This window comes from Battus philenor, unplaced genomic scaffold (genome assembly GCF_028537555.1).
Source record: "Battus philenor isolate CCGP_79_NKW_IND1 unplaced genomic scaffold, ilBatPhil1.0.hap1 SCAF_19, whole genome shotgun sequence".
In the NCBI taxonomy this organism is placed as follows: domain Eukaryota; kingdom Metazoa; phylum Arthropoda; class Insecta; order Lepidoptera; family Papilionidae; genus Battus; species Battus philenor.
In genome coordinates this window covers 9,480,857-9,507,441 of record NW_027181681.1, presented here as the reverse complement: position 1 = coordinate 9,507,441, position 26,585 = coordinate 9,480,857, and the positions used below count along the sequence as shown (strand labels likewise).

Genomic DNA, 26,585 nt, shown 5'->3' with positions numbered 1-26,585 from the left:
GCATATCATATAGAAAACTATAGACGAAGATATAACATATGCGTCGTAATAGTCGACGCAAGTTGTGAGATGATTGAGGGCACAGGACAAGTCCCTGCGGCCCGCGGCGTCACAGTACCCGTGACTAGATACAAACTATACGTTGATGTCTGCTGCTGCTTACTGAAGAAGTGGAACGTAAGTAAAGCAAAGCAATACTATCTAATACTAATCACTTGGTAAGTTAGTTCAAGGTTAAGTACGAAAAGTGGATCTACCGCGCGCGGCTGCGACACGAACTCTACTATATCCGATAGTTCATATTGCAAAAGATTTCACTACACGCCGCAGTGGGCGTCTTAGATAATATCTAGGTATACTTGAAGGCTAATGAAACTAGATCTACTCCTAAACCATTAGAAATACCTACGAGGGGCGAGTGCCCGAACTACATGGAACGGTTCAACTAGCCTAAGTCCAGTGAGACACTAAAAGATAAACGACTACGTCATCCAACGGTTTCACGCAATCTTATCACGGGAAGCTGCAAACATCAAATCCGATAACGTAAATAATAATAATAATACCTCGTAACACTTTAATAATCTCTTGTAAATTTTGTCTTATCAATAGAACGCCGGTCGAACCCCGCGTGAGCAAACCTTGAGCAGTTGAGGGCGCGTTTACTGCTGCCGAAGTCCCTCGTCGGGTGGGGGTGGGGGGAGCCATCTGGACGTGGTGGTGGGTTCGACCGGCTCGTGGACGAGGAGTGGACGCACGTGGCGCGGCCACAGGACGGCAGAGCGCGCCGAGCCCGCTGCGACCGGCCGCCCGCCGCCTGCACGCTCTACTCGCCCATACACCTGCACTTTGCTCCAGAACCCCGGGCCCAGAGCGGCAACGTGTACAGCGTGCACGCGGGGACGGCCGATTCTAAATCCCACGCATCCGTCGCAACGGCCTCAGCGATACTTTAACACAACAAAAGTTACGGAAACACTACAAATATAACTAGAACAAGATGGACGAAAGTATTCGGCAGAGGGCCACAACAACACAACGAACTACAAAATATCAACTACAACAGATTACATAGTCTTTTTTCGCACACAATGGATGGAAATCGACGAATATGTTTTTTTAAGATTTTTTTTCATGGACGTACTAGACATTCGTATTAAGTAAAAGATTTTATATGTACATATATGCGAACCTCCCTTCGCGTATTAAACATGTATATAATTAAAAAATAATGATGCACGGCCCCGTTGCCCCGGCGCATCGGGGCCGCGGCGCCGAATGTGTTCGCGTAATAAAATACACCGATCGAATTACAAAAATATTCGTTAAAGATCAATTTTGCGTCGTGCTGTAGACATAGGTATGAGGAAATTCGTAAATATCAAAATATTAGATTAGGGTCATAGATAAACAGGGAATGCGAGAACCTCTCGGGGAGAGTTGGGCAAGAACTGCTACGGGACATCGGACGACAGCGGCCGCGGTCGGCACAACACAACAACAACCCGCTTCCCCGCCATGCGCTCACACCATAAAATCAGTCAACTTTCATATAACACCAACTAGCTTACGACGGGGCCCCGTTGCCGGAGTCACATAATCGAGTTCCATTTTGAAAATACCTTCGAACATCTAGTGGCTTTGATTTTAATAAATATTTGCCAGAAAGATGGCGTTAATATCAAGATTTGACATTTAAATGGAACTGCTAGAGTTGCGAGGCTCGCGCGCGCCGCCGCACAGTTTGACGGTTCACAGCGCTCGCGGCGATGGCGGCGTGCGCTGCGCAACAGGGCCTCGCTTACACTATCCGTACGAATAATTAATTAGATTAAATTTTATAAAACGTATAAATAATTTAGTCTCCTAAGAACCACAATTAGAAAAAGTCCACAAGACGTCCGTATCCGCGGGAATGGCGCGCACTTTGCAATAAATTTAATTACACAACGCGAAGAACAGTTCTTAAAGAGAATTACCACGTTGTATAACTATCGAATAATCATTTCGTTTTTTTGAAAAACTTTGTTTTGACATCGGTTTGTTATCGTGACACCTGTTCAAAGTTCATTGAGATATAGTAACATTTTCTTAAGATCAAATCGGCTGAACGTAGTCCACAAGTGGAAGGAATGTAGCGACAATCTGTGTTTACTTAGTGCTGTCCTTTTCACATTTATTAAATCGTATATAGTTGATTGTTCAATATTTTAAAGTCCATTGCACACACGCCCCGCGCCCCGTCGCCACGGTCGGATACGTTTACACTATAAATTCGTTTGCGGCACCGGTCTTCTTAAAGTGACTCACTTCGTTAACACACTCTGAAGCTCTGGACTTAAAAAGAAACCGAAAGTATAACAGATTTGTTTAACCTGTCGTGCAGACTTCGGTTGTCGAGTATGAGTCAGCAGTCGGAGTTAAGACAACGCAACAGTTCACCGGGTCCCCGCGTGGCGGAGGGCGGGGGGCAGCGGGCAGCGGGGGGGCTGCAGGCGGCAGCTTAGGGCGCGCGCGTGGCGTGGCGCAATAGCGCTCGCACGGCAGCCGCGGCGGCCTTCAGCGCCAACACGAGCCGCTAGAAGTCCCGCGGCCGTGCCCGAGGCGCCCCGCCTGACTTGGGTACGCGTCGGGTCCGCATCTCGCGGTCCACCTGCACAACAAATTACCTCTTCAACATGAAAGCTGCACCACGGGAAAGATCTGTAATCATCATCACAATTCCAGCCATAGGATATTCACTACTGGACATAAATCTGCCCACGGATTCGGCACATAGGACAGGTTGAAAACGAGCGGCACCCAGCGTGTTGTGACGGCCTTAATAAAATAGTCTGTTTATCTTGTAACTGAATTTCATATAATCAAGACATATACCGGGGGAGCATTTATATGCATAATAAAAATTTGTATAATTATATGATTTAATGGGATCTGCAGAAGAAAAAATCGAATCGACGCAGCTGTAAGAATTGTTCGTCTGAAGTGGCAGTGGGCAGAGCATATCACTCATACAACTACTTTTTTTTTCTCAAGATCGAATATCGAGGCTATCTTTGGGGAAGGACTTTGCCTTGCAATGGACGTCTATCAGCTAATATAATGATGATGACGGAAAACATCTGACATCATCATGATCGTTTCAGCCACAGGGCGTTCGTTGCTTGATATAGGCCTCTTTCACATGTGATAACACACACTTCATACAAATATTCTCTCTCTTTCTCTATCCTCTGTCTGGTTTTTTTGTCTACTGTCAATTCTTAAATTAAATTAATAATATTATATATTAATATTTATGTTTTGTGTTATTTTGCGCTTCAGATTTCTAATAGGACAAGTGGGAAGCAGCCCGTCTTCAAGGTACTTTGTCAATCTTGTAAAAATCTGATGTTATATGAATAATAATTAGTATGTTTGTTTATACATGTCAAGACTCTTACATTCTTTAGTGAGTTATCTCAAACATCACAAATAAAGTCGTTTATCGATCGCATAGATATATCAATCCTATTTTATATATACTTGCAGGTTTATATTTTTGAAAAGACACCAATCAGGGCCTCTAATTAAATATTAAATATTTTTGTGATCGAAATGGTCAGTACCTCGAGTTCTTCGAGGCGCTGCGTGAGCGTGAGCTTCTGCTGCACGGCGAGGCGCAGCAGCTGGTTGAGCGTCTTCTTTTCGTCTTCGGCGCTGGCGAGCGCCTGGGTCAACTCGTCCACCTGCGTCACGTACTCCTCGCAGCGCGCCGCGAACATCGCGCGCAGACCTGCAATATTCAACAATAACCATCACATTCAATGTACATCACTGAAACGCGAGGTGCGTAAATTAATGTTGCTTTAAAATACATATAACTGAACATGGAATACATGTCAAACACACATCAACACACTAGGTGTTTGGTAATATCTGTAAATCCTTAAAGGGGTAAATTTATCTCTCATTTTCGTCAATTAACGTATGGTACACCATATCTGAAAACTAATGGCTTAACAAATAATAAACGTAATGATAATATAATGACAAAAAGCTTTTCAAAATTCGAATTACTACATATTAAAATGCTTAATTGTTCATTATATGTCTCCTATCTATTCTATCTTGGTGCGAAACTCCGAGCATGGGTAGCCCTCTTCGTTGCGCTCTGGATGACATTGCATCTTCTTACAAAGAATATCTAAAAAAATGTTAATAATAAATAGATGAATGAAAAAGTTACTGACTGGAGAATGTGGCTGCGTCTTCCTTGAGCAGGCGCAGCTCGTTGCGCAGCTTGAGCATGGTCTCGGTGACGATGGTCTTCTCGGTCTCGTACTTGGACTTGAGGTTGGCGAGCGCCACCTCGGCCGTGTTCTTGTTGGACTTGAGCACAGTGCGCAGCGTGGCGATCTGTTCGCGCTTCGTAGACAGCAGCGACTTCAGCTTGATGACTTGCTCCTGCAGCTCCGCCAGCTCGGCGCCGCGCTCCTCCGTCTCCATCACTGATAACGTTCATATTATTTTAATCATTTTTTTATAATTATTTCTTTCGCAGTCTCCCTCTTGAACTTAACGAACATCTCATCAACCCCCCTTGCAAGTGGAATTCTGCAAAATACTTTCTTTGCTGACCTCAACTTCGTAAAAAAGATATTCCTACTAAGTTTGATGTCTCTAAGCCTTTTAGTTACAGATATTACATGATGAGTTAGTACAAAGGTGAACGTTTCATACATTTTTGCACTTGATTTGCAATCTTTTTTCAGGTTTTAGTGATAACTAGTGTATGGTACTTGTGCCAAAACACCTCAAAACCATAGAAACAATAATCAAATTAAGATTCACTTTAATGAAATTCTCAAATTAAAATAACCCGCAACAAACTCAATCAAGTTTTGTTATCATTTTCACAAAAAAAAAAAACTATAACTGGATCCAAGCGCCCACGAAAAAAACGTCCATACTACCGCAATTCAATCTCAAAGTGTATTATCGCTTATAAGAGTAAAAATTCAAAATCCTGTGTACTGTAGTTTCTACACTATTACAAATTATTACGTCAGAATTTATAAAACCTAAGTACTACCAACTGAATTGGCGTATCTTTCTAAATAATATTAATATACTAATTAAGGAAATACAAAATAAGGCCTTTAATTTACACTAATTTACTTAATTCAATAATAAATAAGGCAAAGTATGACAATGGACAAATCTTTTGACGTACATGTCACATAACATATTGCAGCAACAGTATGCAAGTTATAAATGTAGACTTTAAAGAATCCTTTAGATTGTGTATAACACTTTCCTTGCCCATTTTGCAATTGTCTACATCTTTTCTTTTAAATCGCATGAATTTTCCTTGCAAAAGCGCATCTCTCCATACATTAATATAATTGTCACTATTATTATGTTTTTTGATATATCTGGGGTTTCTATGAACGGTCCTATAATCTAGATGATTTAAGGATGGCATCACTTTCTTTTCTCTATAATAAATAATGTTATGTTTATTCTTGTCGTTGGCTACAGGATTTTCGAATTTGGACATGTTTTCGAAATACTGTGTTATTTCTTTAACAGATTTTCTTGAGCAACTGGCATTATTTCCATCACCGAGTTTGCCTTTATTAAGAATTAATTGTAACGACGCTTGAATAATGAATTCCCGAAGCTTTCTTTTATCGTTGCATTTTAGTTGGGCGTTGTATTGTTCTTTATGATTCTTACTGTAATCGTCAAATGATATATGCTGAGTACTCGGTCTAGATACTGAGAAAAAGAATTTAATTATTCATTAAAAATTTACTGGCAACCAGGTAGCTACATAGTGTTTTTCATTCATAATTTATATTTCTCTATTTAAGGGACTATAACTCCGGAAACTAAGTATTATAAGCAAAAATCAGATATTCGGATGCATACTTAGTTTAAGTAGCTATATAGCATTAAGTTTGCACTTACACAATTGGTAAAGAGTAAAATAAAATTCATAAAAGGTTTAACTCTGGAAATTACTTTTAAATAAAATAAATCCCAAGATGCGAATGCATATGTACAGCATATAACTATATCTGCTTATACAAGTAAGTCCACAAACTAGACAGACTAATTTATGGGCTAACTTGGAAAATTCCTACTGTGTAGTTTGGAACTTATAATTCATTGAAACGGCTTCCACAACATTTTACCATGAAAATTAAAATAATCAAATATTATTTACTATACACATCTGAATATCTCATATATCTGTTTACGACCTTTTGACAATATACATAATTTTAATTGATGTGAATTAGGATTTTTCACGGATTCGTTAATAGTGATTATTTGAACGGTAATGAACATTTTTATATTATGTAACAAATATCTTTATGTGAAAATAATTTAGGCGCGAAACGTGTGTCGGTCCGTAGCGGATGCTGCACATACCCGGTTGGTGACGGAGTCTGGAGTCAAGCGCGGTGTCGAGCGCGGCGCGCAGGTGCGTGAGTTGGTCCAGTAGTGTGTCTGCGGAGCGCGCCACAACGCCCGCTGCGCGCAAGCCTTCCAGCTCTCCAGCGGCCAATGCCAGCGCCTCCTCTTCAACGCTGCGACCTTCGGCGCCGCCGACTGTAGTAAATGCATCAAAATGTAAAGCTAATAATATCTAAATTAAAATATGTATAGACCTCAGTCTCAGTATTACCATTAATTATCCATATGCTAATTGCAATGTAAACTTCACCTAAATCCCAAACTAAACTCTGCAGATATCACAATCTCCTCTTCAAGATGTTATGACCTATATGGACTCGTGTATTCCTCTGTTTTACAATGGGCTTCCCCTCTGCTGTCCTTTTTCTTCTACAGTGCCAAGTTTTTAACGTTATCACCACATTTTTTCCCCAAAAAAGATATCATAGCAACTTTAACTTTTTTATATAGAGGCATTTATTTGTTATGCCAATTAAAGTAAAAGAGGCCAATTTAAAAGCATCGACGCAAATTCGAAAGCATCCAGCGTCACACAGCAACCATAGAGTTAAGTGAAACACATCCTGGGTCTTTAGTAACTTCTGATGGTTTTTTTTTCAGTTTTTATTTACTCAGCAATTGGCTAAACAGCCATAACTAGACAGAGAAGTGTTTGTTACTATTTGTGTGTTGCAATATCATACAAGAGCTGAACGATTTAAATTTACAGACAGGGTAAAACTTTGTGTTGAGAATACTGAGTATTGTCTTGGAGCGGCTTACCGTCCTGGTGTCCGGCGTGCTCGAGCAACAGCCGCTCGGGCTGCGTGCCGTTGACCGCGCACACGTGGTGGTACAGTTGGGCGAGCGTCTCCGCGGCCGACGACAGCGCCGGTGCCGCGCTCGCCAGTGCGCGACCCGCACCTGCCAAACACGTTCACATTTGTATCCATTTTATTTAATTCGTCATCTTTATCATGTCAGACAATAGCGGCCCACTGAAAGGTATAAGCTTCCCACTCACAATCGCCGCTACGACCGGTCTTGCGTTGTCCGCATCCAGTGACTTTTCGCGACATTGATTATGTCACCGGTCCACTTGGCGGGGGCCTATCCACCCAGCGTCTAACAACTCAAGGTCACCACTCTATACTAAGGGCAACTTGAAAGTGACGATACACTATCGAGATTAATATACAGACTAGATAGGTTTAGTTTGTCGGTTCTGAGTGTATTTTTACCTCCGGCGAGGGTGCGAAGAAGATCCGCATCTGCCTCGAGAGCCGCACAGCGCAGTTCAGCCTCGGCAACGCGGTCACTAAGCTGTGCGAGCGCTTGACGCTGCATGGCGGCGGGTGAACCAGGTGCTCCGCTGGCGGCGCTCAGCTCAGCCAGAGTGCCCGCCAGCGCGGTCAGCTCGCCGCCCGACACGCGCCACCATGTTAACCAGCGCGCAGCACGAGCCGCCACGCCACCTTCTGTCTTCTCCTCTTTCTCTTCCTGAATAAAAAAAAGAATTGCATCATAATTGCCGTTTAAACGGGGTGCTGGACTGCTCACCATTCTTCAGACAATATAAGTTAATAAGTGATAGTGATTGAATATATCAATTGGGTAAAACACGCACATCTGCCGTCAAATAGTTGTAGTATATCAGAGTTCATCTGGATAGTGTGATCACTGGGCTAGTGAGACATAGCAGTTTGTGTGTGTGTTGTGTAAAGAGTGCATGTGGTCTTGCACTCAACGGATTGTTGAACAGCATCGCTTTGATATCGATTAGTATGCAGCCTCATAAGGACTACAAAAGTACGCGTGTGCGAGTTCATATTTACACGCAGGATAGGTGTACGGTGTGTATGTCAGTGCACGTGTGTGTTGACGTTCAAATGCATGAGGACGTGCGTGTGTGTGTGTGCACTCACCGCAGGCGCGCAGTCGGCGTGCAGCGCGTTGAGCGCGGTGACACGGGACGCGACGCGCACGAGGCCGGCGCGCAGCACTCCCGCCGCCGCGCCCTCACTCTCCGCGCTCGTCTGCGCGGCGCGCATCGACGCCGTCAGCTGGCTCTGTAGGACGATATCAACATTATTCATTAACATATAAGTGTTACAATTGCTTACAGCTGCAACCAATTAACTATTACAACACCGCCGAATTGACGACGCAGTTTTTTTACTACTGGACTTTCCCTGCTGCTCTAGTAGCTTGTTAATATGGTACGTGTATAATTCATTGCTATTTATCATTGTAGTAATTTGGTATATTTAGGTAAACTATGTTATTCACTTACAGTACAGTTTTCTTTATAATCCCTTCCATTTATCAGAAGAGAACTTTATTCGTTTGTTTTTTTTGAACAATCCTATAACAAATGCTAAACACTAAAATCAAACCGAGTGCCGTATGGAGTAAAACTTATTGCAAGACTTGCAATAATCACAATTGTACTGTACCGAGTACATTACTTAGATTGATATTTAAAACTATTGACAAAGTTGAGGTACAAAACTATATTTTTCCACAAATGGTGTATGTGCGGCATCTATTTTAAAGTATAGATGGCATTAGGCACACTTATCTACTTATTAGATATATACTACTTTTATTTCCTATACTACTTTGGCCTATAATATTATTTATTTTTATAACTACTCTTAAGACAACTCTTGAACTATTATTGACAGCACTATCAAAGTACTTTTCCACTTATTTTCCACTTGCTTTATTTACTCTATGGTACCCAGAATACCTCCTGCTTATGTGGTATTTCAGCTGGAATACAACAAACTATACATTCGCTTAGGGAGCTAAATAGCGGCCATCACTTGGTTTCAATGGTTTTAACATACATTCTCATTATGAGCCTGCTCAAGCTGCTTCTCGAGACGTGAGATCTCGTGTAAGTGGACCTCGGAGAACAGGTCAGCGTGATGGTCGCCCATGGCGCTGGCCAACTCTGCAGACGAGGAGCCACCGGGTTCTCCCTCCTCTTCTGCACTATCCTCTGGCATTCCTGCAAATACGAAAGTTGATTTTTCACAGTGAAAAATATGTAATTTTTTATTATTCATTATATACAATTATTTAAAACAACCTTTTCAAGTTTATAAAAAATGTCGGAAATCAATTTAAACGGTGCTAACAACGTAACACCGGGCCTAAGCCCACACGGTGGAGGTAAGGCCAGACAGGACAAGAATGAAGAATTATGGAAGAAATATTCACAGCTTAAAACAATTACTAACCTCTTCTAATAAACAATAGATATGTAAAATACTTTTCAATCTGAAATAGTAGGTTGGCATATTATTATCATCATTATAATAAGATTATTTGTTCATAGCATAGGCGAAACAATGCTTCTAAATTATCAAATCCTAAAGTGGAGGGACCAAACAGGTGTCCATGGGAAACTCAGCGAGTGCCTGCATTGAAAAAAAAAAAGATCTCACAAACCGTAAATTAAAAAAAAATTCTACTTTCGATAGTGAAGAACTAAAATGTTGACTTTACTAAAAAGGCAGATTATATTTTAGGAAATTCACCAACTGTTACTTGCAATTACTTGCAAACAAACAATTACTTGCAAAAAGTACCGTGATTGATACTCAGCTGAAAGGCAAATTTACATAGTTAGATTTAGATCTATTTCTTAGGTAGAATTAGCTTCTTTCCTCTACAGAGGTTTCATAAGAGCCAGCTAAATTTTGAAACTGGTCTATGATAAAAAGGGGAATCTCTTTACTAAATTAATTAAAAAATTAACCTCGTATGCTGTATGCCAAGTTGGTGATGTTGTAAGCGGCTTCTCTGCTAAGGTGCGCGTCGAGCTCTTTTTTGGCGGCGAATTTAGCTTCTCGTTCAGCCTGCAGCGCTTCCAGCGCTTCGGCCAGCTGTCGCTCTGCGATACGCCGCAGCGCTGCGGTTTCGTCAGCAGCCGCCCGCGCGTTTTCTGCTTCTTCGCGTAATTGTCGAACTTCATGTTTTAATCCTTCGAATTCGACCTGATAATAATAAAATAATATTACTTGGAATAGAAGAAATTACAGGAGATTTTGCGGCAAGAACTTTTTTTTTCTTCAAATCAATATAATATAACACATATGTAAAACAAAGTATAGCACGTGCTTAACTTGAAGCACGCTTTGAATACAAAGACGAGTCGTCTTACAACTAAAAATGATAGAGACTATTAGATCCTACTGTTACTACGGAGAATAACGTTAGCTTTCGACCAAAACTATTATATATTGCTATTATATACTTTTAAATTAGTTTTACCCTCATAAATTTAGTTTTTTCGAACTTTTCTTAAATATTATAATGGTTTAAATATTATTTCAGTACAAACGCTATACTTATTACAACATATTATATATACAGCCTTAAAGTTCTGAAGTGTAGACCACAGAACGGCATGTGCAGGGGGAAATCTGGCTACCCACAATGTTGACAGATGATCTTAATAAGGTATAGGGAAGAAAATGGATGCAAGCCGCTTTCAATAGGTCCTATTAGAAGTCTATGTGTTTAAGCTCAAACGTGAACGTCCTACGGCTGGTAATATGATCATCATAATGATAAATACAGCATCTCAATCATCATGTCAGCCAATAGACGCCCTCTGCAAGGCACAGGCCTTCCCCAGAGACCGTCGCCATGTCTGGTCTTGTGCTATCCGCATCCTGCGACTTCTGTCGATCTTTTCTATGGCATAGGTCCACCTAGTAGGGGGCTTCGCGTCGTCTTTTTATTCGTTAATTCTATTTATTTTTATTTTCATAGATGTTCACCATTAATCCATCCAACAATCACTTTGGAGACAAAACGCTAATCTGCAAACCAATCTAGACGCTTCTGACTTTAGTTCCGACAAAATAGATTGCGCGGTACCAACTTTGCACAGACCAAATTCCAATTGCCTTGATTAATTACTAATACTATACTATTCCATTAAAACATAATTTCTTTTTTTATTACAGTCGTATTAACGCTGCATAAGTGCAGCCTAGTAACAAGAAATGAAAGTGACCCTTTGCGGGCGGGGGGAATTAAGATACCTGTGAGGAGCGCAGCGCGGAGACTTGTTTCTGCAGGGAGATGTTCTCGTCCTCGAGGTCGCCGATGTCGAGGAGTAAGCGTTGCTCCCGCTGGCGAGCCTCCCGCAGCTCTGCGCGCAGGGCGGCCCGCTCCGCCTCGCGCGACGTCTTGTCGGCGCTCAGCTCCGAGCTCTCCGTCAGCAGCCGGTCGCGCTCGCTAACTACGCGCTCCAGCTCGTGTCTTAACTGCAAATAAACTGCTATTAATATTTGATACTTCAATCGAGTCGTTGGGTTTGATGTTCTACCGATTAAAATGCCTCCGTGTTTTTAGTCATAGATGCAACAGCTCCTAATGTGAGATAAACCTCGGTTTGGGCTATCACTCGATATATTCAAGTATTTTTCCTTTATTATACTGAATCGTGGGCGCCTAAAAGAGGTAGAATCACGAGACATAATCTGATCAAAAAATTCTTTATAAATCGATGATAATTATACCTTGAGTTCCGATAAATTTAAGTTAAAATTACAATTATTTTTGAATCATATTAATAAACAAAATATTGGTTAGAATACATCAATCCTTAAATGGCTATTTTTTCTTTCCTTATACCAACAATCAAACAATCTAAAGGTATTCGCTAACTTTACTGCTCGCATATTGCTAGGTTGGTGTATTTTTATAATAAACATTGCTTTATCTTCTGTTGTTTGGTTTTTAGATTATTTCACGCGTATTTAATTTGTGTTTGATAAATTTAAAATTCTAATTCTTTTTTAAAAGAACTTGAGTTAGGAATAACCACTGAATTAAGCTCATCCTGAGCTTGGTCCACGTTCTAGTAGTCTATTGTGAATAACTAGAGGTGGCTTATCGAAACATAAAGACGTTTGTGTTATAAGCGACCTGAAAAGCTGAAGACTGTGACACAGAGTTAACAGAGAAGAAAGAATGAAGTCACTGGACAGTTTGACGAGAGGGTGCAGTAAAAAAGGAAAAAAAAATATTAGATATATAAAAGATGGGTGTTTTATTTGTATAAGAATATTTCATGGAAGAATTATAAAATGAGAAAATAGGTCACAGTCATTGACTTCCCTCGCAAACGAGGTCCCGCAATAAATATTTATACATTTTACTTCATCGGACTCGCGAGAGCGGCGGATAATTTATTTCAATGTATAACCAGTGACCTATATTTATAAAAATATTTTATAACCGCGTATTCTCTTACCGAGAGTTTGAATCTTTTTATCGCGCGACGGTTTGATCATGGAGAATGTATTATTCACGGTAAGGCAACGTTCGGTGACGTATTTTAAAACAGTTTAACTAATCGATCGGATACGCTAAATAAAGTACCCAGACGGTTTTTTAATAATAACTTACTTTGACTAACAGGATATAGCAATATAAATTAATATGTGATTAAATAATTAATGGATAATTGTAAACAACACATATTTTTTTTAATTGGATGTAATTATGTCATGGTGTCGTGCGAATAAATGTTATGTTTAAGAATATTTTCGACAAAAAAGTAATTAAGATTTAATACGTCGCCACTTTAGTGATATGAATACGACTAATGATTTAACCCTTAAATGCATGACTTTTATTTGTACTTTAAAAAAATATAAATCTTGCAAATACAGATGTACACTACAATGCAGGGAAAAAGGTTTATTTATATATTTAAATAAAACATTTATATTTATATATTTTTATATACTTATTTATTAAAAAAAAACTTATATTGCAGACATACAACACAATGCATTTACTTTTAAGTGTAGTATTCATTTTACGTTTAAGTGGTATGTTGCAGTTTTTCATCATTATGAATTTAAGGGTTAAATTTCTTTATCGAATCAGACTTCTACTCTCGATTTTGTTAAACTAAAACGGAATATGCCATAATATCCGCACAGGGTGACTTGTTCCAGGAGTAAAAGGTGCAAAGGGGTGCAAATATACCTCATTTGTCAATATAAAAAACTTTAAAGCTTTTACACCTATTTCGAATCACACTTTATAATTATTCGGAAATACTAATAAATAAATATATCAAATTAAATTATTTTTTCTGTAGAAATGCACTAGACCAATAATTCGCGCCAGTACAGTGTCTGCAGGGACAGATAGTAAACAAAAAATAATTTGAATTAATTATTCGCTTTTTCTTAAATGTAGTTTACTACGCTATTTTCTACTTCTTATACCTATCATTGATTTTTGGATAGGGTGAACCAAATATTATTTGACAACAAATGAACTACTACTTTCATCCCTTTAAAACTTTTCTAATCAACTTATATTTAATAACATGTGCATGTTATATATAACTGATTCTTATATTTATTTTATTATATCATAAATCGAAACTTTTGCTTTGCTTGTTTTACATGTTTTTTACGTTGTTTAAAAAACGACTAATCATTAAATCTAAACGATCTCTAGTATAATTTTTATAAGGTAACTTCGGAAATGTACATTCATTTCAAGTCACGCGCAATCAATATCTGACGTACTAAAATAGGCGACAATAAAATTGTTTCAGTACGCCAGTATACTGGAAGCGGCACTTAGCCGATTAGTTGGGCACACCCACCACAGGTCAATGACGCAAGACGAGCTACTTTGTGAATTAAACGTGTCGGACAGCTCCAATGAATTCTTCCAACAAATTCTATAGTCTATAAATCTATACATAGTGATTGGAGATAGGTAAAAAAGCTTTAAAGGTGTATATAGCCGATTCGCTGTCGTCGGTGAACTCTGTTCAAAAATAAATTGGTTTCTAATAATTCAATCAATGGTTTCATAAAAAAAATTACGTAAACAGGGAAAATCATGGTCAAAATAATAATTGCTACATTTTAAATTTATTTTTATTTTGCTACCTGTCCTTGTAAACTGTACTGCCAAAGTTATTGGCTTGCCGTGTTCTAGAAAAAATACTGACATATTTACATAGTCTACTTTATAAAGGTTGATTAGAAATAGGTGTAAAAAATTTAGGTTACAAATGAGTTAAACATTGGCCCGTTTAAAGCCGTTGAACTTATAGTCACCATGTATAAATAATTTACCGCCAAATTCGTTCTTATGCGCAAATAAGAGAATATCTCGAACAATTCAACTATTTTTTTTACATTTATTCCAAGGATAATATTACAAAGAATACTATAAAACCCATAAATCACAAAGTAAAAAATACCATAACTGTCAATCAAAAAAATCATTTGACGTCAAGCGAAACTAAAAAACGGTGTGTTTGGCTCAGGGCTCAATTCAAATTTAATCACATCACTTATTATTGAAGTAGTCGTTATTGAGACATCAAATTAATAAAGTGATATATTTCATTATTTATATATATTGAACAGGTCACAGATATGGTTATTTGCACAGTCAAGATCATCGTGCCCATATTTTAGGAGACCCATACAGTGTAGTGTGCGTATATCAGCTGACGTGATGGTGACGATAGTACTGCGATAAGACGCAGTAAGTTGATAAAAATAAATTACTACGGCACCTATTACAAGAGGTAAATTGAAATAAACAAAATTTCAACTCTAGCGTAAAGAATTTTTGTACATAGAAATGAGGGTATGACAATAAACAGTGATCAATCTATCGTCCGGTTTGCTAGGATGGTTGATATAAGGAGCGGTCGCACACATATTGCATTTTCCGTTTTACAAATTGAACGTAGTATTCATCTGCAAGTTTTTTATGACATAATATTATATATAAAAACTTATCTATATTGCGTTATAACTTTCAATCAATTGTTAATTTCTTTATTGCGCTTAATAATTATGATGTAAAAATGATTTTCATAATAATCATTCATTAATTACTTTATATCTTAGTGTGCAGCTTATAAACATAACAGAAACAATGCAATGATAAAACAACTAGAATTGGTAGTGTTATCGCTTTCCGCGATTTATTTAAGATAAGCTAATTATTTTCAGACGTAAAAAAAGTCGCAGGTTTAATAGTAATTTATTCTTATATAATTCACACTTTGTGCATTAAGAGTTTCCAAAGGATTGGCAGCGGTGTCTTCTGCGACAATACCACACTGCGATCGCAAACCCGCCTACCAAGCGTGGCGATTATGGTATATCGCCCCATAATTATCTTTGAGTAAGGCCTATGCCGTCAGTGCACGTCTCGTGTTTTTCTATAAATATAAATGATTCGCCAAATGCGGCTAGGCTATGTTCTCTATGAATATGTTCTCTTTGTATATGCTAAAATAAATAACGAATATTATATAAACAGAATTCAAATTAGACAGTGACATTTTACATAGATTTCTTCTGATATTTTAATTAAAAATTCCAGTTCCTAACACTGATGCAAGTTTTATTTAGAGATAACAAGACAGGCCCGCCTGTATCATTAAATAAGCACTTTAAATTCAGGGATATCCCTGGAGAGGGAGTGTACCGAATAACAAGGTGCTGTCGGGGCAGCGTTCATGCTCGATGTTTGCATACATTGTCGAGTTGACGGTCTGAAACGAAGTTTTCTTGTTACCGAGTCGACGTTACTCAGCCATAAATGACAAGTGAAATTTCAAACAACGCCACCAGAGACTTTCATAGTAATATGCGCATTTAAAGTTTACGAGTTTTGTTATCTTCATCCATAACATTATTTTCTAGTTTCAATACTATTGTAAAATAAGTAAATTTCTATGTACCTGCAATATTTATAATCTGTACATATTTAAAAGGTATGTATAATGACTCAGCATGATATCTCTGGAACCATAGACTAGAGTCTAGAAATTTAGTAAAATTATTCCTTTCGCTAAGGAAGTATTTTAAAAAATATCACCCAAAAGGGAATGCGGGGTTGTTCATTACAAAAACGTATTTATTCAAAAATAGCTCTTATAGGTATCAAATTTGATCCATTTTTTAAAAATATTAAAAATTAACTAAAATGGCCTCTATGAAATGATGTTTATAAAAGGCAGTGCAGGCCACGCGAAGCAGGCAGGGGTCAGCTAGTATGTTATAAGAATTATGAAAACTAATAGTTATGTTGAAAGCAGCACAGCGCAAAAAAATCGTTAAGCAAATATGAATAATATTGTCAAACAATGACTGTCGCAATTTAAATTTCTCGTTGCGTGCTTCAAACATAAACCGAACTACATGCGAGGAAATAACGTGTATGTTGACGAAGTGAGTATTTCTGCGAAAATTACTTAAAAGATATCGTCTTGTAATTATAAAATTTAATTTTAATATTTTCTATGTATTAACGAGATCCTTGAGATTGATGCCATATGAAGATGTAAAAATAATATTATTAAAGATTATTATGAAACTCGATATAAATCACCAACATCTCAAAACGACAATTTATTTTTTTAATACATTCGTATATATTTTACAAGGCAGGTTTCCACGGGTATAACCACTCTTATATATAGCTCTAAGAACCATTATGATAGTCGAAAAATTATCAGTTATAAAAAAAATTATAAAAATTTTCATAAAAATTGTAACGTGGCATTGAAATTATGTATTCTGTTATAAATTTATAGTGCATTTCATTCACACACAAGGCGGACGGATGAGCTTGTTAAGGTTGTCGGAAAGCTTCGTATGTAGTTCGCTTTCAACTGCTCCTATTGGATATCAATGTAGGGGCCTATGCCCAGTAGTGATTATCCTACAGCTGAACGGGTTGTTATTTTGATAACTTCTCTTACGATGGTTATGGAGGAAGCCCTCTGGAAGCCTAGGATCGGACTCCAAGTATAATACAATCATATAGAACTCTTTCTTCTTCCCAGGAGGATATCTTCTTTCGGAATTGCCAGTAATAATAAGGATACATAGGTGGCTAAACCCATTTCAAATCTATAGAGACAGTCCAAGCCGAGATCGCTCTCGGGGGGCGTTTACGTATCATCACTCGATGGAGAATCCGCCTGAGCGGCGTAAGAACTTGGCGGCTTGCCAATTCAACTACGTACGCTTCTACAGGAAACTCCCGTGTAACGCCTATAAATTATCATGCAATAAATTTAAAAAAAATATCAAAACAAATGTATTTAAAAACTTCCTAGCACAGAATAAATCATTTTTACGTGATAATAAAACTTAGATATGAATTGCTCTAACTACTAACAGCAAGGATACTTTCAAAACGCTAACAAAAATTTCGTCTGAGTTTGTTACGGGGTCTTCTCACATCAAAGCGACTCGCAGAGAACCTCCACAGTTACGTACTTTAAGTTGAAAATTTTCATGCCAACATTGTCATTTGAGCCTTAGGACATTGGATACCACTGTTCCGCTTTCCCCATAGGACCGTTTGGTAGATGTCTGCATTTTTCAGACGATCCTGCGGATCTATTCATTTCTGATTCGATATTGTAGAAAAACACCGTGCATAGGTTTCTTCTTGACAGTAGAGTTCAATTGGATTCTACTTTTTCATCAGGTTGAGTTCTTGAAGCCATTCTTGTTGTGACATTGCTTCAGGTTCCTCAAGGATGCCTCTGGATAAGTTAGCATTGGAGGACAAAACTGAATGCCTATAGCGTATATTTGTAACTTCAAACACGGTGAAACTGTAAATGCAGACAGGCAAAGAGCCTTTGTCTGTGATAAAAGAAATTAAGTACAATAATTTTTCCTACTCAATTTATTTTTTTATTTTATTTTTTCGTGTGATATTAACTATTTTTATCGGACGTTATCAATTTATTTCTACACCGTCCAAACCGTTAACTGGCAGAGAATCTGTTCGGCATTAAGGTCGCCGTATCAGTGACTTGAGTTTCTATGATATTAAAAGTTATGTTGACTTTGAGCTTGGATGAAGCTCAAATTTTTCAAATATTTGGTAGAGGAAAAAGTCGTTTCGGTCAAAGGAGGCAATTTGATTGTTAAAAGAGGCAATTCGAAAATGAACTCGACACGATTTTAACCTTTTCTCTCCAGACTATTTGAATGCAATATTAGATTTCGATACCAAATTGAAGTAAAAAAGCAAACTCTTAAATAATTATTAGGTCTAACATTGCTTGACGAGACCAAAATATCAACTATGTGAACGTCGTCAAGTAAACTTTCCTGCGGCAGACAGGCTTCGCGGGGAACCCCAGACGTTTTAGAATCTCGCTTAACAACACAGTTGTTCGCATCTGAATAGTCCATCGCAAAATTCCGTAATGTTTCACGGTATTCACTTGAAATAAGTATTTTAATATAAATCTTATATAATAACCAATTAGGATATAAGAAAGGCTAAGGCATGGCACGAATAATGTTAAGGAACACTGTTCTAAAAGATGATAAAAATTAATCTAACGAAATGGCACCTATACGCTATAGTTAAATGTAAATATATTTTGGAAATAAATGTTTCGAATCCTGATATAAAATGTGAAGGAAATTTATCCTATTATAAAATCGCGTGTACATGTGCACCCGTTATAGCTCGAGGAACGATAAAGTACGTCTCAACAGCCCAGTAATTGCCGGTAAAGTTCACTGAGAAAGATATTAATGACGTCACAAAGGCACGTCGTTTATTCGCAGCCAGTGCACGTCGCCACAGTATCTCGTAACTTTATCTCGCAAGAAAAGTGATAAAATCAAAGATAAAGCCATCATCCTTTGAGTCATAACCCCTCGCTTTGAACAGCAGGCGACCCCATTAAAACAAGCTAATATAAACTGATATTCTATCCTGATATAGAACGCGTTATGTACACTGATTTTTCTTTTAACTTATTTATTTAGCCCATTTTACTCTGTACTTTAAATCCACACAAAACAAAGAAATTTTTTATTTATTTACACTTGCTTACCCGAAACTATACGATTAAAGAAACTGAAACAGTACATAACCGGACCGATCAAACTACGGCGACCCTTAACATGAGAACTAGATAGGCCACACGCTCCAAAGGGACCCTGATCACATACCGAGGCAAGCCCTAGAATGGAATCCTCAAAGAAAGCGAAGACCTGGCCGCCAAAGCAAACCTGGCGGCGGACGATCACTGCCGAAGTGAAGGCAGTTGGAATGACGTGGAGCGATGTAAAGCGCGAGGCTCAAGACCGCTCGGGGTGATATTGGGGACATAGGAATAAATGATGATGAATGATGATATTTACATAGACGTCCACTGTCAGACTATGGGGAGATATACTACAATCGCTAAGCTTGACAGGCGGGTTGGAGATCGCAGTGTAGTATTATTGGTATAGAAGTGTAGTACGGTACGCAGAGAAAGCTACTGCACATGCTCTGGAAAATAGTTTGTTAACATTGGAAATCGTATATAATTAACGTACAAAGTGAGAATTATATACGACTGTATCCCATTAAACCAACCCGCGACCTACGATCGCAAGTCTCTACCGCTGAACCAATGCTAATTAAAATATATATTATAGATAAATATATGTAAGTGAAAATATTTCTTTAGTGCGTGATAAAAAAGATTTTATTAGCAGTTATAAATGTCATCTGTATTTTTTTATTGTTTTTGTACTTCGTTTGACTGTATAAAAATAATATAACAAGTCATAGGAATTAAATTACTTTTTGCAATACAATTAAAAAATTATATACATATTTTTATGCGGTGAATTGGGCGCACATAGGAAAATCATACAGAAAATGACTCTTAAAGACTACCTTTAAGTAAAATTCTTTATTGTGGTAAGCGTAAAAGCTTTAAAGGGGTAAACTGATAGACGATTTATCAGCAAATTGTTTTTACACTGATTTCCAACCATCCTGTGTAATGTAGTAATCCGAATTTTGAAAACGCTTTTTCTTATTATATAATTTTTTGTGTCAATTAATGTTTCAGAAATATTTTATTTTTGTACAGGGTGTACCTTACATTAATTGACAACAAATGGGCCCTATTTTCACCGCTACCAAGTTTTTACGTCCATATAAAATCATCCTGTATATTTGGACTAGTTGAAGATCTCTCTCGTCATATACCACGCACTCGTTTTAAGTTCTTCCAGAAATGTATTCTTTTTGAATATAATCATTTTTGGATTAAAATTTCATAAGTCATACAAAACAATTAACAGAAAAAAATAAACATAGATTTCAGTGTAAATAGTTTTGGAACTATTTGCTATCTTAAATTATTATAAATTCCATTTCTGGGTTATTTTAAAACCAAGTCATTCTGATTTAATAAATTGCGTATTTGTTCTGAAGATTTTCAATACAAAATATTTATTTACGCCTAGTTCTAGAATTAAATACTTTAAATAACTTTGGAAAAGAATTCACAAACATTGCCACAATTTTTTTTTAATTTTTATGTCCTAAAAGTCAGTTATGGTAAACATTAAGCTTGTGTACATATTGACACTATCATTACTCCATGTATATTTTGGACGAATGCTGAAGATTTAATTTTTAATGGTTTAAACCTACTTAAACAGTTCATATATATCAAAATATCCATAAATCAGAAGATAACGTGAAAAATAAAAAGGAATACAAATAATGAAGTAACAAATAAAAAACGAAATCTTGCTTCTATTGTTTGTGACATCTTGCCTGTTAGTTTATATAAAAAAAATGTAGCAAGAAAATAAATTAGATATTTCTTCTATATTAATCATTTTCGAAATCCTCAAAAAACATTTCACGTTTATTTGGAAATTTTTCTATTTCAAACTTAAGAAAATACCAAGTAAAATTTTAATTGAAATTTGTATGAGGCATTTGTATATTGCCAGTTAACTTCGGAAGTGGTGATAACTAATTTGACCCGGCAACCTTGCGGGATAGTCCCGCTAAACGGGCTAATGTCTTGAATCATTGCCCACATCGCGCAAATTACACTCAAAGGTTAATATTAAACTTAATATAAAAATATAATGTGTTATATTAAGGCTGTAAATGGGAAATGGAAGCAACTGTTTGTTCCGCTGGCGGTTCGCCAACAAACAAATATCAACAGTGTTCCATTATCTACGTAAACACATTGGACCTGAAACTTGAGTACGAACGATCTGCTACCGACCGCTAATGCATTGTACGTAGACGAGTATAAGCAGTGAGCACTGTACCTCGTCACCTTCGATCATTTTAAAATGAACAGGCGCAGCATTCCACCTGTGCGACACTAAAGTATTATCACATGAACTTGACACAAACACTAAATATTTCGCATAGTTCGCGGCAACACTAGTGCGACACGAAGGTGCATCAACAAAATCCTTTCGCCGAGTGTACGGGCGTGTGAATCAAGGCCGGGCAAATAAAAATGTATTTCTGGATCAGAGTTATGGATTAACGTCGGGTGCGCTTACGCCATTCGCGGTATTACATCACGCACAATAGGGCTCGTATTGGCCTGACGTGGTTGCGACTGAACTGACTAGTTTCAGCACAATGACTAATAGGAGAGGCGACGAAGCTCCGACACTGAGTATGTGTTTTCGGGAACGAGTGCTATCGCTGACAGAGCAGCGTCTCTTGCGCACGGGCCGGGGTCCGACGATGATTCACATCAATTGCTCTCGTTTCATTAAACGGGGCGTAGCCATAATTCAGTTACATATGTCTGGGGAAACGGACTGTAATGAGATAATGACGCGCTCTGGAGCGCCTTCGGCTTTTGCGGCACCGCGCACTGAAGTGCAGCGCACGTAAGCACCTATTGTGTCGGTCGACTTAACCCTGACACTGCACTGTGCATTATGAAACGCACTTCGCCATGTGCCATTTTTTTAAAACACAAATTTTAAAAACTTAAATAAAAAAACTCGAAGAATTAATACAGAAAAACCAATTGAAACATAATCAAAATATAGTTTACATGTTTTCACCTACCATTATTGAAAATAAGTACACCTTTACAATGGCTAAAACTTAACTATGTGATTATTTTCATATGTTATTATCTTTAAGTAACGAGTTCTATTATTATTATTTCAATATATACAATTACTAACTAATTCCGTCGGTTTGCTAGTTGGTGGCAGTTTCACGAGGCCTGAGCTGGCAGGTGCTTAGTTTAGCCCTCTGCAGTATTTTTTAATGCTTGAGGTCATCTCTGCTCAAGTCGTTAAATTACATGGTTTTCTAAATATGGAGGCCAGGACCTTTGGACCGTCACCTGACAAACGTTTACCATTCCTATTTGATGAAAAAGAAAATAAAAAATAAGCGTTTTTTGGCACTAAAAATAAACTTACCATTCAACGTATTAAACTAATTACGGAAACGAAATACTTTGATAAGGATGCAAAACATCTTTAACATGCTAGTTTCCTGCGATAGTTACTTCAAGTCTATCAATGAAGCGGGACAAAACTATTACGGTCAAATTTTTGTATTAGATTTTTTTTAAACTCAGAGTTCTACTTGATTCAACTATGCGTCTTGAACGGAAATCAAAGTGTTCCTTCCAGATGTGGAAAGTAATTTGGTCGTAAATGGAGTTACGGTGAATTTTAAAATGAAAAAAGTTCGAAACGTAAGTGAATCATACCAAAACATGTTCCATAATATTTTCACAAGTAAGAGTTATACTTTTTATTTAAATTAAAAATTTTTCTTCATATTAATTTGCATAAATTATTGTTATCTTAGTACTACTTGAGATTATGTTAATATTACTGTACATATTGTAAGGTACTCTCATAAAAACAAATCTTTATACAGGCTTTACCTAATGTAAAATGTTTGACATAAAACAAAATTGTTAAAATCACGATAAATATAATTAATAATAATCAAAATAGATAACAGTAATGTTATAAATTAAATACATATTTGTCATAATGAGAGTCAATTTTACTCTAAATGGGATAAATAAATTTTAAGGATTAAAATTATTAACAAAAATAAATATTTTTTTCATGTACTAGCTGTGAAAAGTTTACTAATTCAATACAGAGTTACTGCATATCATTGCAGTTATAAATCTTTTTTTAATTATTATTAACGTAAATATATGATTTGTTTCAAAAACAGAAATACCCCCACAAAATTACCTTTCTTTTTTTACTTACACCTTTAATGTAAATTTAAATAACATATTAATACATAGTATATTATAGGTATATATATCATATGTATTAAATGAATGATTATGACATATTACTAAGATTTTACTACAAAACTAGGAACAATTTTCCATAGGAAACAAATGTATAAATAACTTTCTGTTTGGGGCTATACAAAATAAACTTGACAATTCTAATGAAAATAAAAAAAACCCTAGATTTGAAGTAAAACTATTCTTAAAAAAACTCACTTCTAGACGCTTAATAGGTATGACAGGTATTAGAAACAACTTAAAATCTGGAATAGACTTATTCAAATTTTCAAGAAAATTGTAACATATAGTTCAAATACAACTTGCAGTTCCGCAGTAAAAAAATATAAGAATATTTTATTATTTATGCTTTAAGAAAAGCATGCACAACTAAAGTAAACAAGTAAAACCTAGTTCATGAAATAACTAGGAATAATGAATGTACATATAGTGTATAATAGTGAAATCAATTTATAACCTGCTGAAGGATTTAGGTCAGTCACAGAGTGAACATTAGTTTATTTATGAGTTGGACTTCTAAAGCAGCTTTGGGTCATTTAAAATTTAGTCAGGGAGAAGGGTAGGATCAATGAAAGTGAACACCAGTGCCTTGCTAGGGGAAAACTTTTAAAACATGCTATGTGGGGTATCAGTCCAGGGCATTGTACCCAGTTCCTCTCCATACAATACAATGGACCTGGCACCCTTGCATGGACAATCCATGGAATATTGAGATAGATATCCCTATAAAAAATATTAAATTATTAGGGGAACCGGAAAGTAATGTAGTTTCTGTCAACATATTTTACAGAATAACCAATTGATTTTTACCTTTTTGAAAATTTGTATACTAGATGGCAAGTGGTTGATAATGAATATATTGTGGATTAGAAATAAAAACTTGTTAAAAATGTAGTCGTGTGAATTTAAGTTAAAAAAGTAACATTACTTTTTAGTTTCCCTAATAATTTCCGAAAAATTTTCACAATTACAAAAGTTTTTCATAAATTCTTATTACTTAGATATTTAATAGTTCGGCTATATGTTTGCATATATTTCTTTTATGGGAAAACTACAGTCATGTCACTTATAACTAGATACACGAGTAGAGCATCATCAAACTAAGTGTGATAAGCTTTATCTATAACAATGCTGTAGTATCATCAGGGGTGAATTACCACCTCCATAAGGAATCCACAGTCTGTCATAAAAGAAATCGCATAAACATTACTTACTTGTTTAGTCTCTCCTTCAAGTTCAATAATTTGCAAAGTGAGGGAACTTTCCATCGCAGCGGACTCATTGAGGAGTGCATTTTCTTGTTCAATACCACTTTGGGTGGTTACCTTCTGTGTTGTGTCTAGCTTCATCAAAGCCTGGTAAACAAACACTTCCTTAGAGAACAAGCAATGCAAATTCTATTGTATGTTAACATATTTTAATTGTACATCCTTTCAGTTTAAACTTTCATCATACATAGCATAGTTTCAAGTTATAAGGAATCAAATTAATGACAATTAAATTGAGTCACAATTGGATTAGATTCTTAAAAAACCCTGTTTTCACTTGAAAATTTTTGTAATTAACTCAACATTTCACATGTGATGTTTAAATTTCTTTTCAGTTACCGTTCGCTTCTGCTTAATGTGAATTCATTAATGCATGAAAAGTGAAAATAAATAGCTATGTAGGCCATCTAACCTCCTGGGTCATCAAAAGTTCGTGTTTTGTGTACTCGTAGAGACTTTCTATTTCGTCTAATCGTAGCTGCAGGGCACTCTTCTCCTCCAAAAGCACCAGGCCGAGTTGAGCCGATTGTATCTTCTCACTGCTGGCCTGGTCCAGCTCCCGGCTGAGTCTCTCAATCTCCACCTTCATCTCCGCGATTGTAATTTCGTTATTTGCCGTGGCTGCCATTTTGCGACAGTTAGACGGCTAATTAGTTAAAACTTCATAAACAAAGTAAATAATCTCAGAAAAAACAACTTTAAAACGTGTAAAATCAATGTTTCTACATTCTCCTAACAAAAAGTATAACGTATTGACAGTTCGTTCAATGGCCTCTTTTTTTTTAATTCTTGTCAATGTTAGAAGCTAGCACTTTCAGCCAACAGTGTTGCAACTATTATTGTATTTGTGTATAAAGTATCAACGAAGATACTTTGTATATATAACAACAAGTTTTAACCATTGCTATACAATAATCATAATAATTATTTCATTTATCAATGTGATAAATCATTTCCGAACTAAAAGATTTTAAGTGCACAAAATAAAAGACAAAAATAATTTTCTCCTGCTTCAGTTTTTTATTCACAAAAAAATAAAATATTTGAACATAATAATTGACATACGCTATTTTATTAATTACTCACTGTTCATAAATAGAAAATATGCTTTAGTTTATTTTTGTAGTAGTTTGTTATTACAACAGCTAGACGTCCTTTTAAAACGCGATGATGTCATATTGTATTTAAAAATTTTCATAGTCCAAATGGGACCCTCTTTTTCCTTTTACTTTTGTACAAACCCTGGCGAGTATTCTCTTAAATTAAGGGAGTTTTGGCAGATTTATCTTAATGGCAGCTTATGCTAACTTTTTCTGAGAGAGATTATCTCTTTGAAAAGTGCAATAGTTCATCTTATACAGAAGGTGTCGCCGCCTTCTATATTACACTGTATAAAAACACTACGCTAAGACTCTACCGTCATAAATATATGGTAGGTTCAAATAGATAATCAATTTGGCGACAAAGGCAAACCTCATTGATATATACTGAGAAATCGTGACCCAACTGACACACGGTTGCACCTGGAAGTCACCGAACGGTGCACGGCCCCACAGGAAGGGCACGCCCGCTGCCAACTACGCTACAGCCACTGATGTCTACCAACTAACATCACTACAAAGTAACACCAATAGCGAAACACCCAGGAGTCCCATAAACCCGGGCACGAAAATGTAAAATAGGTAAGGCCGTCGTTCTAGGCTATCAGCAAACAAGGCCGAATC

General features: G+C 36.8%; 1 protein-coding gene across 1 annotated transcript; it reads right to left on the bottom strand.

Annotated features, from left to right (window-relative positions):
* Positions 1-263: 263 nt before the first annotated feature.
* BicD (protein bicaudal D) lies at positions 264-25,620 on the bottom strand. The gene is made up of 12 exons (XM_068764108.1): positions 25,274-25,620; positions 24,808-24,948; positions 11,511-11,735; positions 10,217-10,454; positions 9,300-9,463; positions 8,373-8,516; positions 7,689-7,947; positions 7,231-7,371; positions 6,424-6,603; positions 4,233-4,490; positions 3,609-3,775; positions 264-2,653 (listed from the first exon to the last, which is right to left on the bottom strand). The coding sequence occupies exons 1-12, from the start codon at positions 25,487-25,489 to the stop codon at positions 2,579-2,581; spliced, it is 2,208 nt and encodes a 735-aa protein (XP_068620209.1). The 5' UTR covers positions 25,490-25,620; the 3' UTR covers positions 264-2,578.
* Positions 25,621-26,585: the final 965 nt, after the last annotated feature.

Coding starts and splice junctions, on each gene's coding strand:
- BicD (XM_068764108.1), bottom strand. CDS start 25,489: ATGGCAGCCACGGCAAATAACGAAATTACAATCGCGGAGATGAAGGTG. Junction 9,464..10,216: donor CTTGGCATACAGCATACGAG/GTTAATTTTTTA, acceptor TCGTATTTGCAG/GAATGCCAGAGGATAGTGCA. Junction 3,776..4,232: donor AGACGCAGCCACATTCTCCA/GTCAGTAACTTT, acceptor TGAATATTGCAG/GTCTGCGCGCGATGTTCGCG.